This window comes from Cnephaeus nilssonii (assembly GCF_951640355.1).
Source record: "Cnephaeus nilssonii genome assembly, chromosome: 3".
In the NCBI taxonomy this organism is placed as follows: Eukaryota; Metazoa; Chordata; class Mammalia; order Chiroptera; family Vespertilionidae; genus Cnephaeus; species Cnephaeus nilssonii.
This window is the reverse complement of record NC_137074.1, coordinates 47,320,687-47,333,329: the sequence shown is the minus strand read 5'-3', so window position 1 is coordinate 47,333,329 and position 12,643 is coordinate 47,320,687. Positions and strand designations below refer to the sequence as shown.

Below are 12,643 nucleotides of genomic sequence, written 5' to 3'. Positions count from 1 at the left end.
GGATTTTGGCAAGTCATTTCTCTTTTATAAGACTCAACTTTCTCAATGGTATAATTATAACACTAATGCCTTATTCAAAGAGACCCTTAAAAGTTAAATTACTGCATGTCTATGAAAAGAACTGGCCTGCTATCCAGCACATAGGATGTGCCCAATTCTCTGGGTTTCTATATGAATTGTGTTTTTAGCTTCAATTATTTTGGGAATAATTAGTACTCTTTATTTCACTTGTTTCTTATTCAACTAAAATGTGAGTCTCCCAAGGAATACTATTAGAATGCCTCCATGACAGGAGTGTGGGCACAGAGTGTTTGTGGTGTTTTGTTTGATTTGGAATTTTAAAGCCCAATCAGGAATTAAGGTATGTACAGGGACAGGGCTATTAAGGAAACTGGAAAGGAACAGACAGTCCTGGAATGTGGCAGCTCCTGTTTGATTTTAAATGTAAGTTAAATATTAATTTTTTCTAAAAAAACACTCTTCTTCTAGGAGGCCTTTTTTTTTCTCTCTCTCTCTCCCTCTCTTATGTTGACAGACTATTAGTGGCTTGCCTTTCACACTAACTTACTTGGAGAAAAAAAAAAAGTCTTCAGATGATCCTATTTGTATAAGGGGAAAAAAACAAGTCTTCAAAACAGCTCCCTTGTTGCCAGCATCAACAGCAGCTGAACAGGGTTGGGTTGTTGTGTATTGAGAATTATTCCTTTCATTTCAAAGGAATCAAAGATGTTTGGGGCAAGCAAGAACCCTGGTTACACATGATCAAAATAACATATTAGATTTGCTTATTGAAAGAGTCTACTACCAATGGAGTCTCCTGCTGGAGTTTGAGTACATTTTTTTATTGTTCCATAAAGATTTTGCAGGAAAGAGAGGAGTCATCTTTGAAAAGCAAAGCTGATTTGGGGGAAATAATAAGTATTTGAAGAGCTCTTTTCTGAATTCCTTCCTGCTGGAGGTTTCCTAAAGCAAGCCGGTGCCATGATGCTGTTGACTTGTAAATAGAAGTCAAAAGGAAATTCAAGCTTCTGTCAAGTTTCATTCCAAATATAATAAAAAAGAAAGTGGTTGAATCCCTTTTAAAGTTTTTGAATGGATTTTCTTGTGCTTTGGCTGTTCTCTGATCTTATAAAAAATGGGAAACAATAGAGAAATCACAAGTTTCCAGTTCATACCTATCTTAGCAGAAATTTCAACATCTTATGGTTCCAATGTCTCCTTTTCTCAAACCATCATTTCTTTCTTTTAATATTTTCTTTCTCTTAAAAAAATTCACAAGGCTATATCATCCAATGCTCCATGACATTCAACACACGTTTTATATTTTGGTATATAAAATTAAGTCCACTGATCCTGTTACTGCCTAACTATGTGACCAGTGGGTCTAAATGTCCTCATTTGTAAAATAAAGTAATTGAATAAGACTTGCAGTGCTCAAACTATATTCTATCCCAGGGTTCTTCAACTTGTACATTGTTGATACTTTAGGCCGGATAATTCCTTGTCATGGGAGGCTGTCCTCTTCATCTAGGGATGATTAGCACATTAGATGCCAATAGTACAACTGTACTCCCCTGCCCTAGTGACAACTAATGATGTCTTCAGGGGAGAAAATCACTAAAACACTGATTCTCAAACACCTGTGGCTATCAGAACTCCTGAGGAACTTGGTGAAAACATAAAGACCCAGATTTGCTTCTAGTTCAAAAGCCAGGGCCTCTATGTATTTATTAGTTCTTTTCATACACAACAAAGTTTGGCAACCATTGTTCATAAGGAATTGTATTGACCAAGTTCAATGTATGATTCTTGCACCAAGAGCCTCAGCATCACCAAGGAACTTGTTAGAAATGAACATTTTGAGGCTCCACCCCAAACTTAGTGAGTCAGAAACTCTGAGAGGGAACTCAGTTGACTAGGAAATGGCCCCGGTAAAGAAGAAGTGGCACCTTGGCACACCCAGCAAGACATGCAGGAGTTTGAGAGATCCAGGGAGGACTGTCTTTCTCAACACAGAGTTGATTCCACTGGGCAGAGCATCGCTTGAAATCAACTTCTTGGCCCTGCATGACTCTTATCACCATATTGCCATGAACTTCGGTCCTAATCTAGGCTTAAAAGGCAGATCAGATTGTCCTTGGGAAAGGCAGATGGAGAGATGGTACATCTTACATTCATGAATCCTCCACAGCACCTGGAGCCCTGAGTTATTCTCTGAACTGAGACATTGACTCTAGATCAGTGGTTCCCAATCTTTGCTTCATACTAGAATCATCTAGGGAACTATTTAAAAATCTCAATGCTCGGGCCATACCCCAAATTAATCAAATCACAGTATCTCAGAGTGAGAGCCAGATATCACTATTTTTTGCCTTCTTGGGTGATTCCAATGTTCAAGCAAATTTGAGATGTCAATTGAACACTTTCTATAAAGTCAGGCAGGATTTGTACAGAGGGAGAAAAAGTAGTAAGACATGTAGTGCATGTCTTGAAAGCACATGGCCTGTTTGGGGGTCAGTGGAAAGTTTGGTACGGCTACAGCCTGTAAGTTTTTAACTCTCTGCCAATGTCAATTCTTCCCTAAGTTTTCCTAGATCCTTCCACCAGAAGTCTTTGCAGGCTCTGATTTTCTATAGCACTTTGAATCTAATCTAACATGTACCACATTCTACCTTATATCATAGTCCTGTACTTCACGTTTGTCTCCTATACAACATTGTAAGATCCAGGGATAAGGGCCCTGGCTTATTTGTATCTTTACTCCACTAGAACACCTACTTTGAGAGTAGACATTCAAAGATAATGAATTTAATTGACAAATATTAAATAATATGTAAATGTCACAGAATGTAAAGGTAATCTATGGTTAAGCATCCCCCCACAGCAGGAATCCCTAGTCTAGTATACTTCAAAATGTCCCACAAGTGGACTGATAACTCTGGACTCCAAAATCTTTATCTGAAAAGAGAGACAATCCCTAGAGAAAATGTCTAGGCAGATAAGTCAAGTGCAAATTCTGGAAAATTGAATATCCAAAGTACACACTCAGCTCCCAACTGGAGTTTTTCCATCAGTGGGATGAGCCAAATGAGTGAGGTTTGATGGGGAAAAAATAAGAACATGATTTGGGGGAATCCCTTGGAGTAACAGAACCAAGGCTGTTCATCGTCAGAGCAGTTAAACTCAACAAAATTAATGAAGGAATGAGCATGAAACTCTGGCAACCTCCCGGGCATAGTGGTGATTCCTCACAAACGCCTTCTTTAGGAAATTCATATCAACTTCATGATATATGAGGTTCTTTACCATTGCCCTTCCCTCTTACTCACCATCCCGGTAGCCAAGAAGACGTTGGTGAAATTGCTATGGCACTAGGAGACCACAGGAATGCCTTCAGGAGGCAGGCTGGAGTCAAGGGTCCAGGGGATAAGCTCTCAGGAATCCTTGTGAGAGTGTGGAGCCAAGGCACAGGAAAGAGGGGAACAACTTGCCTCCGAAGGGATTTATGAGAGAGGAGAAGCAGAGGAACAGGAAAGCCTTCAGCTAGTCCTTTGGAATCTGGCAGCCACTTCTGTCTGCTTTCCCATTCCTAGATTGATACTCATTGCTTAAGTCCCGCGGGTACTGGATTTATTAAATTGCCTCTTTGTTCATCTCTTAGAAGAATTTATATCTGAAAACTATATGACGTGTTGGGACATTTGTCTGCTGTAGCGATGAGGGAACTGAGGCTCAGTTGCACAAGGTCACACTGTGGGTAAACAGAGGCAGAATTGAAGGCAGCTGCTCCTTCCTCCGAGTTCTCTGTGTCCTGTAATACCACCTTCTGCATAAAAAGGCGGACTCTTGATTGCCTCTCCCCCCTGTTCCAATACACAGACCCCCCCCCCCGCCAAACAGTGGATGAGAAGGCCAGGGAGGAACCCTCCCTAAGGGAAGGAACTCTAAGCTTTGAATCCCAAGATCCAGGGGTGAGGCTTCCCTTTGCCCCTTCACAGGTCTGTAAACTAGGACTGCTCGCTCTTGTCAAGCCCCCACAACTGGGCCAAATGGCCCTCCAGTGCTTCCCCTGAAGGTGAAGGCCTCTGTAAACTGTGAAGTCAGGTACAAACTCCAGAAAATGATTAGAACCTTCACCTCCCTGAGCCGGATTTTCTTCCTCTCCAAAAAAGAAGTGATCCTATCCATTCTCCAATCTAGAAGGGGAACCACGTATAGAGCTTCACCCGCCCAGGTTGCCCTCAAGAGGCACTGGCTCTGCTCTCTGGCTGGCACTTGGGTGTGCAGCCCTTGGCATCCCTGTGGCTGCAGCCCTCCCGGAGCCGGCAGGGCGCGCGCTGAGCTCCGGCGGGAGGCTTGTGGAGGATCGGGCAGCAGGAGGAGCGTGTGAGTTGTGGGCGTCCCTTTAAGAGCTGCCGGCCGACCGGCCTCTGCCTCTCAGTCCTCCGAGAGCCGGCGGTCACCGGTCACCTGGGGCTCACAGGGCAGTCAGATCGCGGCGGGGCCAGTGCTCTCGCCCTCGGAGGTGGGAGTAGGCGCACCGACGCCAGGTGCGGGAGCGGTCTGGAGCGTGGCCGTCCTGCGTCTCTCCGAGGCGGAGGATGCGGGAGCGCATCTGGGCGCTGCTGCCGCTGCTGCTGCTGCTGCTGCTACCGCCGCCGCTGTGGGGCGGCCCCCCGGACAGCCCGCTCCCGGAGCTGGAGCCCGAGCCAGGGCCTCTGCAGCCCTACGACCTGCTCTATGCCAGCGGCGTGGCCGCCTACTACAGCGGGGACTACGAGCTGGCCGTGCGCGACTTGGAAGGGGCGCTGCGCAGCCACCGGCGCCTGAGGCAGATCCGCGCGCGTTGTGCCCGCCACTGCGCCGCGCGCCGCCCGCTCGCGCCCCCCGGCGCCGGGCCGGGGGCAGAGCTGCCCTTCTTCCGCGCGGTGCTGGAGCGGGCGCGCTGCTACCGGAGCTGCGAAACCCAGCGCCTCGGTGGCCCCGCGTCCCGCCACCAGGTCAGCGAGGATGTGCGCAGCGACTTCCAGCGCCGAGTGCCCTACAACTACCTGCAGCGAGCCTACATCAAGGTACCCAGTCCGCACACCTAGGCTCCCTGTGGCTCCAGGTGCTCTCCTGAGTCCTCGTCACTGTTGTTTTCTTGCCAGATTTGGTCTCTTTTAATGTTTCGTTCTCTTTTTTTTTAATTTATTGGTGTGACATTGGTTAATAAGATTGTATAGGTTCAGGTGTACAGTTCTATATATATTGTGTGTGTGTTCACCATCCAACGTCAGATGACCTCTTTTGGCCACCTTTTATCCCCTTTTTACCCTCTTCCACCCCCCCCTCCCCCCAACCTCTTTTTCCTTCTGGTAATCACTATACTGTTGTCTGTGTCTGTGAGGTTTTTTTTGTTTTTTGCTTAATCCCATCACCTTTTTCACCTAGCTTCCCAACCCCCCTTCCTTCCGACAGCTGTCAATTTGTCCTCTGTATCTGTGAGCCTGTTTCTGTTTTGTTTGTTAGTTTATTTTGTTCATTACATTCCACATATAAGTGAAATCATATGGTACTTGTCTTTCTCTGACTGGCTTATTTCACTTAGCATAATACTCTTCATGTCTATCCATGTTGCAAAAGATAAGATTTCCTTCTTATTTAATGGCTGAGTATTATTCCATTGTGTAAATGTACCAGATCCTTATATAGAGAACCCTAAAGATTGCACCAAAAAACTACTAGAACTGATAAATGAATTCAGTAGAGTGGCAGGATACAAAATAAATACCCAGAAATCAGTTGCATTTTTTTATATACCAATAATCAACTATCAGAAAAGGAAACTAAAAACAATAATAATAATAATCCCACATACAATTGCATAAAAAAATACCTTGGAATAAATTTAAACAAGGATGTATGTACTCAGAAAATTATAAGACAGTAGAGAAAGGAATTGAAGAAGATACAAATAAGTGGAAACATATACCATGCTCATGGATAGGAAGAATTAAAATAATTAAAATGTCCATACTGCCCAAAGCAATCAATAGATTCAACATAATTCTTATCAAGATACCAAATGGAATATTTCACAAAACTAGAACAAATATTCTAAAATTTTATATGGAACCACAAAGGACCCCAAAAAGCCACAGCAATCTTGAGAAAGAAGAACAAAGTTGGAGGAATCACACTACCTGATATCAAACTGTACTACAAGGCCATAGTAATCCTTTCATGTTTCTGTCATGTGTTTGTAGATTCAGGTATCTGGTGGTGTGAGCTCTGTAACCAACACTAGATGAAGCTGGGCAAGTCGTTAGCTCTGTTGCTCTCTCTCTCTCTCTCAAAAAGGACTGTGCTGATAAGATGATGTTTAAAGTCCCCACTAAGCACTAATCCTTGAGACGTTGTCAGAGTTGGGTCTAGCATTAGGTTTCTCTCACTTCATTTCTTGGTGTAGCTCCACATCAATTTCTCTGCTGTTTCCACTCCTTCATCCCTCCTACACGCTAGTCTGTAACTTTTCTCTGAAGCTTAAAAGAAAGCATTCTCAAAACAGTAGAGATAAAAATAGGTTTGCTCTGAAATAAATTTGTCTCTCTTCTCTCCTGCATCTACAAAAGTTTAAGATCAAAGGTTAAAGAGAAGGAATGCTTGGAGACGTGAAATCTGTGTGAGGCAATCTCACTAAGGCTTCCAGTTTCTGGAGGTTTAAGTGTTAGACTGGGTTATACATCATCAGATGCCCAGTCCTCTTGTTCTGGTTTTATTTTTGTGTATTCAACTTGCCTGAACATAGTGTCAGGAGGTATGCGATATATATTAACATTTCCCCCATAACCACAATGTTGAAGATCTATCTGGATGCTTCAGCAGAGAGCACTTAGCTTGTGGTTCTCAACCTCACCCTCACTCTTACTCACTCATGTTGCTCTTAACTTTCCGCTTTTCTATGTCAATATATCAATGTCTCTTCTACAGCTGTTGAAGTGACAGTTCATGCCCGCCAGTGTACCAGGCTACATTTCTGGGGTGGTGAAATAACACATTATGTGCAGATATCCAGGTGCGTTTAGCAGCTCCTCCCTCAAGGTCTCTCCCCTCAAGCTTTCAGGAGATTTGCAGATGTGGGTTGAGTTCAGGAAATCACAGCATGGGCAAACTCTTAACTCCCAGTGTTGTGGCTAAGATGCTGGACTTCACTATATGATATTGGGCAAGAAATAAGGAGAGAGCCTTGAGTCTTTTCCAGGATTTCTCTTCTGTTTACTTGTGCCTCCTGAAAGATTTGTAAAGGTATGCAAATCTGATTTCTTTTGAATAAGTGGACAGTTTTGGTGGTCTTACAAAAATCAGTCAATGGTAAGCGGAGAGGGGACCTTGAGTGCCTGACAGCTGAAGATATATAAGCTAGTTCCCAGGGCAGAGCGTGGGTGGTCCCCTGTTATATACTCTTCCCAGGAGTCACAGATGTGAGCTTGGCAGTCCTGCTGAGAGCTCTGTCACACATCTTGGGCAGATTTTCTTTTCTCAGGTCCTATAAAAATAAATAACCATGAGGTAACAAAATGTGTGTTTCTTCGGTCCTGTAATTAAGCTTGCTTCACTGTAAATGTTAGCATTTATGTCATTCTCCTGCTCCTGTCCCATGGCTGGAGGTCAAAGAAGGTGACACCAATAGGTTTAACATGCGTCACATTGCTGCAATGAATTGATTACAGGAGTTAGTCATTCATGGGCACCTCCATGGGTGAACTACTAGGTGTGGTCTGATGAACCCATGAAGTTTAAAAGTTCTTTTAAAAATATGTGAAGCAATGTAAAAAATAAGTTTCCAGCAATGTTTCTAAGAGCAGAACAAATCTTGTATCTTCTCCATATTCACCCCTTCTCCTATAGGCAAGTCTTTTTGGATCCATGTAATTGATCATGTCTTTGGAAATTCATTTTTGATGGTTGGAATTTGCAGGAATATTTTTTGTGAACGTCAAATAAGATGCATCATGGTTCTGTCCCTTCCCTCCACAGTTTTAAACCTTTGCTTGGCTTCCAAGGAATTTGGAATTTCACACACACACACACACACACACACACACACACACACACACACAATCTTTTGAGAATAAAACAAAAAATCTCAAATAATAATGGAATATCTTGACAGGAATGGATCCTAAAGTTCATTCCTTGATGATACAATGAGGAGTTCCCTGCATGTGCTTGGATATGGTCATGTTGTTGTTGAATTACTTTTGATCAATGATCCAGTTTACACTTGAAAAAAGATAATCTTGGGCCAGATTGATTTCAGTGAGGACTCTGCAGTCAGGATTTGAGAATGGCAAATCTATAATCTAGTCAGAACTAGTGGGCTTCCTAGAGATAAGGAAGTGTAGTTATTCTCGATAGGGCTTTACAAACTGTGGAAGCTCTTGGGAGATGCTGCTCTTCCCATCCCCAAATCCCAGGAAGTGAGACATTGATGGAAGCAGATCCTTTATGCTGGGGTGTTGGAAGGGAAGAATTGAATTTTGTGAAATCTGAGTCCCGTCCAGATCAATTTCACATTTCCCTGACAAGGAAAGGGAGATTCAGAGAGTGAACGGGGCTTGCCCAGTGTCACCTGATTTGATTTGATGAAATGAACACAGGACCAGAATTCAGGAGTCTGAGCTCTGACAATAACTGATGCCCATGCTTGTGCTGTGCCCACTGCCCCATGGGGCTGCCTCAGGTCCCAGGGAATGCTTTAGTCTCCAGGGCTATACTTCTGCCAGATTTGGACAGCTCCAGGGATGAGCTGATCCTTGTCCTGCAGGATACCAGACACACAGTGCATTTATCTTAAGGCCTGCTCTGTAGAATCTTCCTTAAGACCTGGCATGTTTATCTGAACAGCTATGAGACAACAGTTCCACCTGGTTCTTAGCCAGGGAAAGACTATTCAAACTTTTGATTTTTATTATTTCTGATTGTAAGATATAACTCATGATTCATAGCCTAAACCCTAAAATAAAGCTTTTATCACAGTATTCTATGGGAAACCTTCATTGGTATCCCCTTGCTACCGTATATAGCCCACCGAGTTTAATACAGCATCTATAGTCTGGCTCCCCCTTAACTCTACCAGCCCTGTCTCTCCCCACCCCCCACACTCTGCCACCCTCCAGCCAGAGGGAACAATAGATGCCTGGTCTTATGTGTCTCACACTTTTGCACATCTGGGCTTTGTTTATTCTTCTTTGGGAGGCATGTAGGCTCTGGAATGGGATAGTCCTGAAGTCCTGATATTGAACTTCAGCTCCTCAATCTCTAGCTGTGTGATGGTGAGCAAATTTTATAAAATTTCTGAGCTTCTCTTGCCCTGTCTGCAATATAGGGAAATGATAGGATTACCTGACTGGATCGGGTTTCAGAGGAGATTTATGTAAAGCGCCCAGGACAAGGTCTCTTTCTCTCTGAACACTGGAGCCATGTTTCTGCTTATTATTAATTCTAATAGTAGATGTTTCCTTCTCTACGTGTTGAAATGGTAACTCGACTACCACAAATGTACCTATTTGGGTGAGGTCCTCTTTCACTCCCTGTGCAACTCCCAACAATCCATCATTCCTCCCTCCTCTAAATGTCCAGCCACAGCGAAGAATTTGTTCCTCGCATATCATGTTTCACTTTCAACCTTGTTTTGGGAAATTCATATATTTGCCTATCACTTACATGAGCTCCTTGAGATTAAGAATTCTCGTAGTCATTGTTATATCTCCTAAAATAGGAGTTTTCAGATCCGGGTGATTATTAGATAGATGATTATTCTTAATCACCTGGGTATTAAAAATGTGATTTAAAATGAGAGCTTTGGGGCCAGTAGGTCGGAGTTGGCTCCTCAGCATCTGTATCCCCCCAAATATCTAAACCAGGGGCAAAAGCAGTTAATGCTCAGTATATATTTGCTGAATAAATAATAGCTTGATTCCTCATGCATGAAATATTGTTGAGAAAGATTGCAGTGTGGTGGCCGAGGTTGCCCCACACTAGTTACTTGGTTTCCTGGCTGGTTGGTTGGGGGAGAAACTTACAGAAGGACTATAGATTGTTTGACTTGACACTCTTCTACTTGTAGGTTCTGGCTAGTGTTGCAAATCTTCTTTCCCTCCCTCTCCATCCCATCTCCCCTCCCCCCAACCCCCTTGCCCCACACACACTGATTTAATTCTTATTACCTAAAACTATGCTTCAGAAAATCCTTGACACATTGTGCTTGCTTTATGTACATTTGTTGAGTTTAAACAAATGCGGAGAGAGCCTTTTATTTAGAGGCCTAGAGGCCCGATGCATGAAATTCATGCATGGGTAGGTGTGTCCCTCAGCCCAGCCTGCACCCTCTCCAATCTGGGACCCCTCAAGGGATGTCCAACTGCCTGTTTAGACCTGATCCTGGGATCGGGCCTAAATGGGCAGCCGGACATCCCTCTCACAATCCAGGACTGCTGGCTCCCAACTGCTCACCTGCCTGCCTTCCTCATGATTGCCCCTAACCACTTCTGCCTGCCAGCCAGATCACCCCCTAACCACTCCCCTGCCAGCCTGATTGATGCCTAACTGCTCCCCTACCAGCCTGATTGCCCCTAACTGCCCTCCCCTGCAGGCCTGGTCCCCCCCAACTGCTCTCCCCTGCAGGCCTGGGTCACCCCCAACTGCCCTCCCTTGCAGGCCTGGTCCCTCCCAACTGCCCTCCGCTGCTGGCCATCTTGTGTCCACATGGGGGCAGTCATCTTTGACCACCCGGGGGCAGCCATCTTGTGTGTTGGAGTGATGGTCAATTTGCATATTACTCTTTTATTAGATAGGATAGAGGCCTGGTGCATGGGCGGGGGCCAGCTGGTTTGCCCTGAAGGGTGTCCTGGATCAGGGTGGGGGTTCCCTTGGGGCGTGGACCCCTCGCTCTGTGATGGTTTGCAGGCTGGCCACGCCCCCCGGCGACCCAAATGGAGGCCCTGGTATCTGGGATTTATTTATCTTCTATAATTGAAACTTTGTAGCCTTCAGTAGAGGCCAAGGCAGGCCAGGAACTTGGCTTCCTCCATCACCGGGGAAACCCATGCCTCCTGCTCGCTCTGTGGCCTCAGCCATTTTTGTTGGGATTTATTTATCTTCTATAATTGAAACTTTGTAGCCTTCAGCGGAGGCCTGGGCTGGCCAGGGTGTGCAGGAAGCTTGACTTCCTCCATCACTGGGGAAACCCAAGCCTCCTGCTCGCTCCTTGGCCACAGCCATCTTGGTTGGGTTAATTTGCATACTCGCTCCTGATTGGCCGGTGGGCGTGGCTTGTGGGTGTAGTGGAGGTATGGTCAATTTGCATATTACTCTTTTATTAGGATTTTTTCTTATCTGTGTGCTTTATAATCTGGAAACTTGAATGGTATCTCTTTTTCTCCTGCTATTTCAGCCATTTAAGAAAAAACAAACAAACCTGGTGCTGTTTATTTTATTTTATTTTTTTACTTAAAACAAGCCTGCTCCTGCATGTGTTGTTTCTGAGTTGGTGCTTTGTGCTATTTGACCTTTGTATTTTCCTCAGAATTAAAGGGGCACAGAAAGAAAATGTGATTAACTTAGGCAATGTTATCTCCTTCCTAGAGTCATCTCTCTAAACCCCCCTTTTATTGACCATCATCTATCTTATGAGTGGTTGCTAGAAAAGAAAAAAGTAAGCTCAAGGAATTTTCTCACTTCTATTCTGCTTTATAAACTTCTTTCTCTTTCTAGATGAATGCCTTAACAACAACAACAAAAATGGAAACCCTAGGCCACACCTGCATGATATACATACTGTTAGTTTAGAATAAAAACCTTTCTCAAACCCCATATTTAAATTTCTTTTTACCTACATGTAGACTTTGTGCCTTTTATTCCCCCAGTTATTTCACATTGGAGGTTAATTTTATGTCTTAAAAATAGCTGTTCTAAAATCCTCCTACGGGGTGATTTTTTTGTGTAGCCAGCTCTTGGGTGCTGTGTGCTAAGCAGTTAGAATCCCAGTTGTCCCCTCATGGGGGTTGTCCATTTGAAGGCCCAGTCAGCTCTTCATTGCAATTACAAATAGTGACACAGAGGCTTAAAATTCAGTTAAATGAGGGTAGCAACTGCTTATAAGTTTTCTCCTATCTCAGTCTGGTGAATCAGGGATTCCTTTACAGGTTTTAATAACAGAAAGTAATAAACTGCTTGTCTCTCTTCGCAGATCCCATCTTTGAGAATCAAGTGTATTCTGCTACTAATATAATTTGTTCACTGATAAACTCCAAAAGGATAGATAGCCTGTGGAATTCTTTTGGGAATGTTAGATAAAATGTCAGGTTCATGGGTGGGACTTGAGAAATTCTGAAAGGTGGGTGGGTTCACTTAAAATGAAAACTCCTCAGATTTGGTATAATAATGGTTCTTTTGTATTGCTAAGGCATTCAGTAAACTGTGGATTTCTTAGAATCACAGATCTTGGGACTGGAAGGGACTCCAAGAGACCATCTTGTTCAACTCTCTCTCTCCAGGTAAAATAATTGCTTTTGGGCAGTGAAAGAGGGGTGAGAGAGAGGGATAAGTACCATATTTGCTCAAGAAATGTGGTCTAAATTATTTTTGCAACTATAAAACA

The 12,643-nt window shown here is 43.9% G+C and overlaps 1 protein-coding gene across 2 annotated transcripts in view; it reads left to right on the top strand.

Annotated features, from left to right (window-relative positions):
* The first annotated feature begins 4,426 nt into the window (after nucleotides 1–4,426).
* Nucleotides 4,427–12,643, top strand: part of P3H2 (prolyl 3-hydroxylase 2) — a 164,756-nt gene continuing 156,539 nt past the window's right edge. Inside the window, exon 1 of one of the 2 annotated variants that reach the window (XM_079767058.1) lies at nucleotides 4,427–5,110. Coding sequence is in view for 1 of the 2 variants with exons in the window: in XM_079767057.1 (XP_079623183.1) it covers nucleotides 4,602–5,072 (471 nt within the window). In the remaining variant the exon portion in view is untranslated. The remainder of the gene's footprint in view (nucleotides 5,111–12,643) is intronic. The other variant, XM_079767057.1, reaches the window with a different exon arrangement.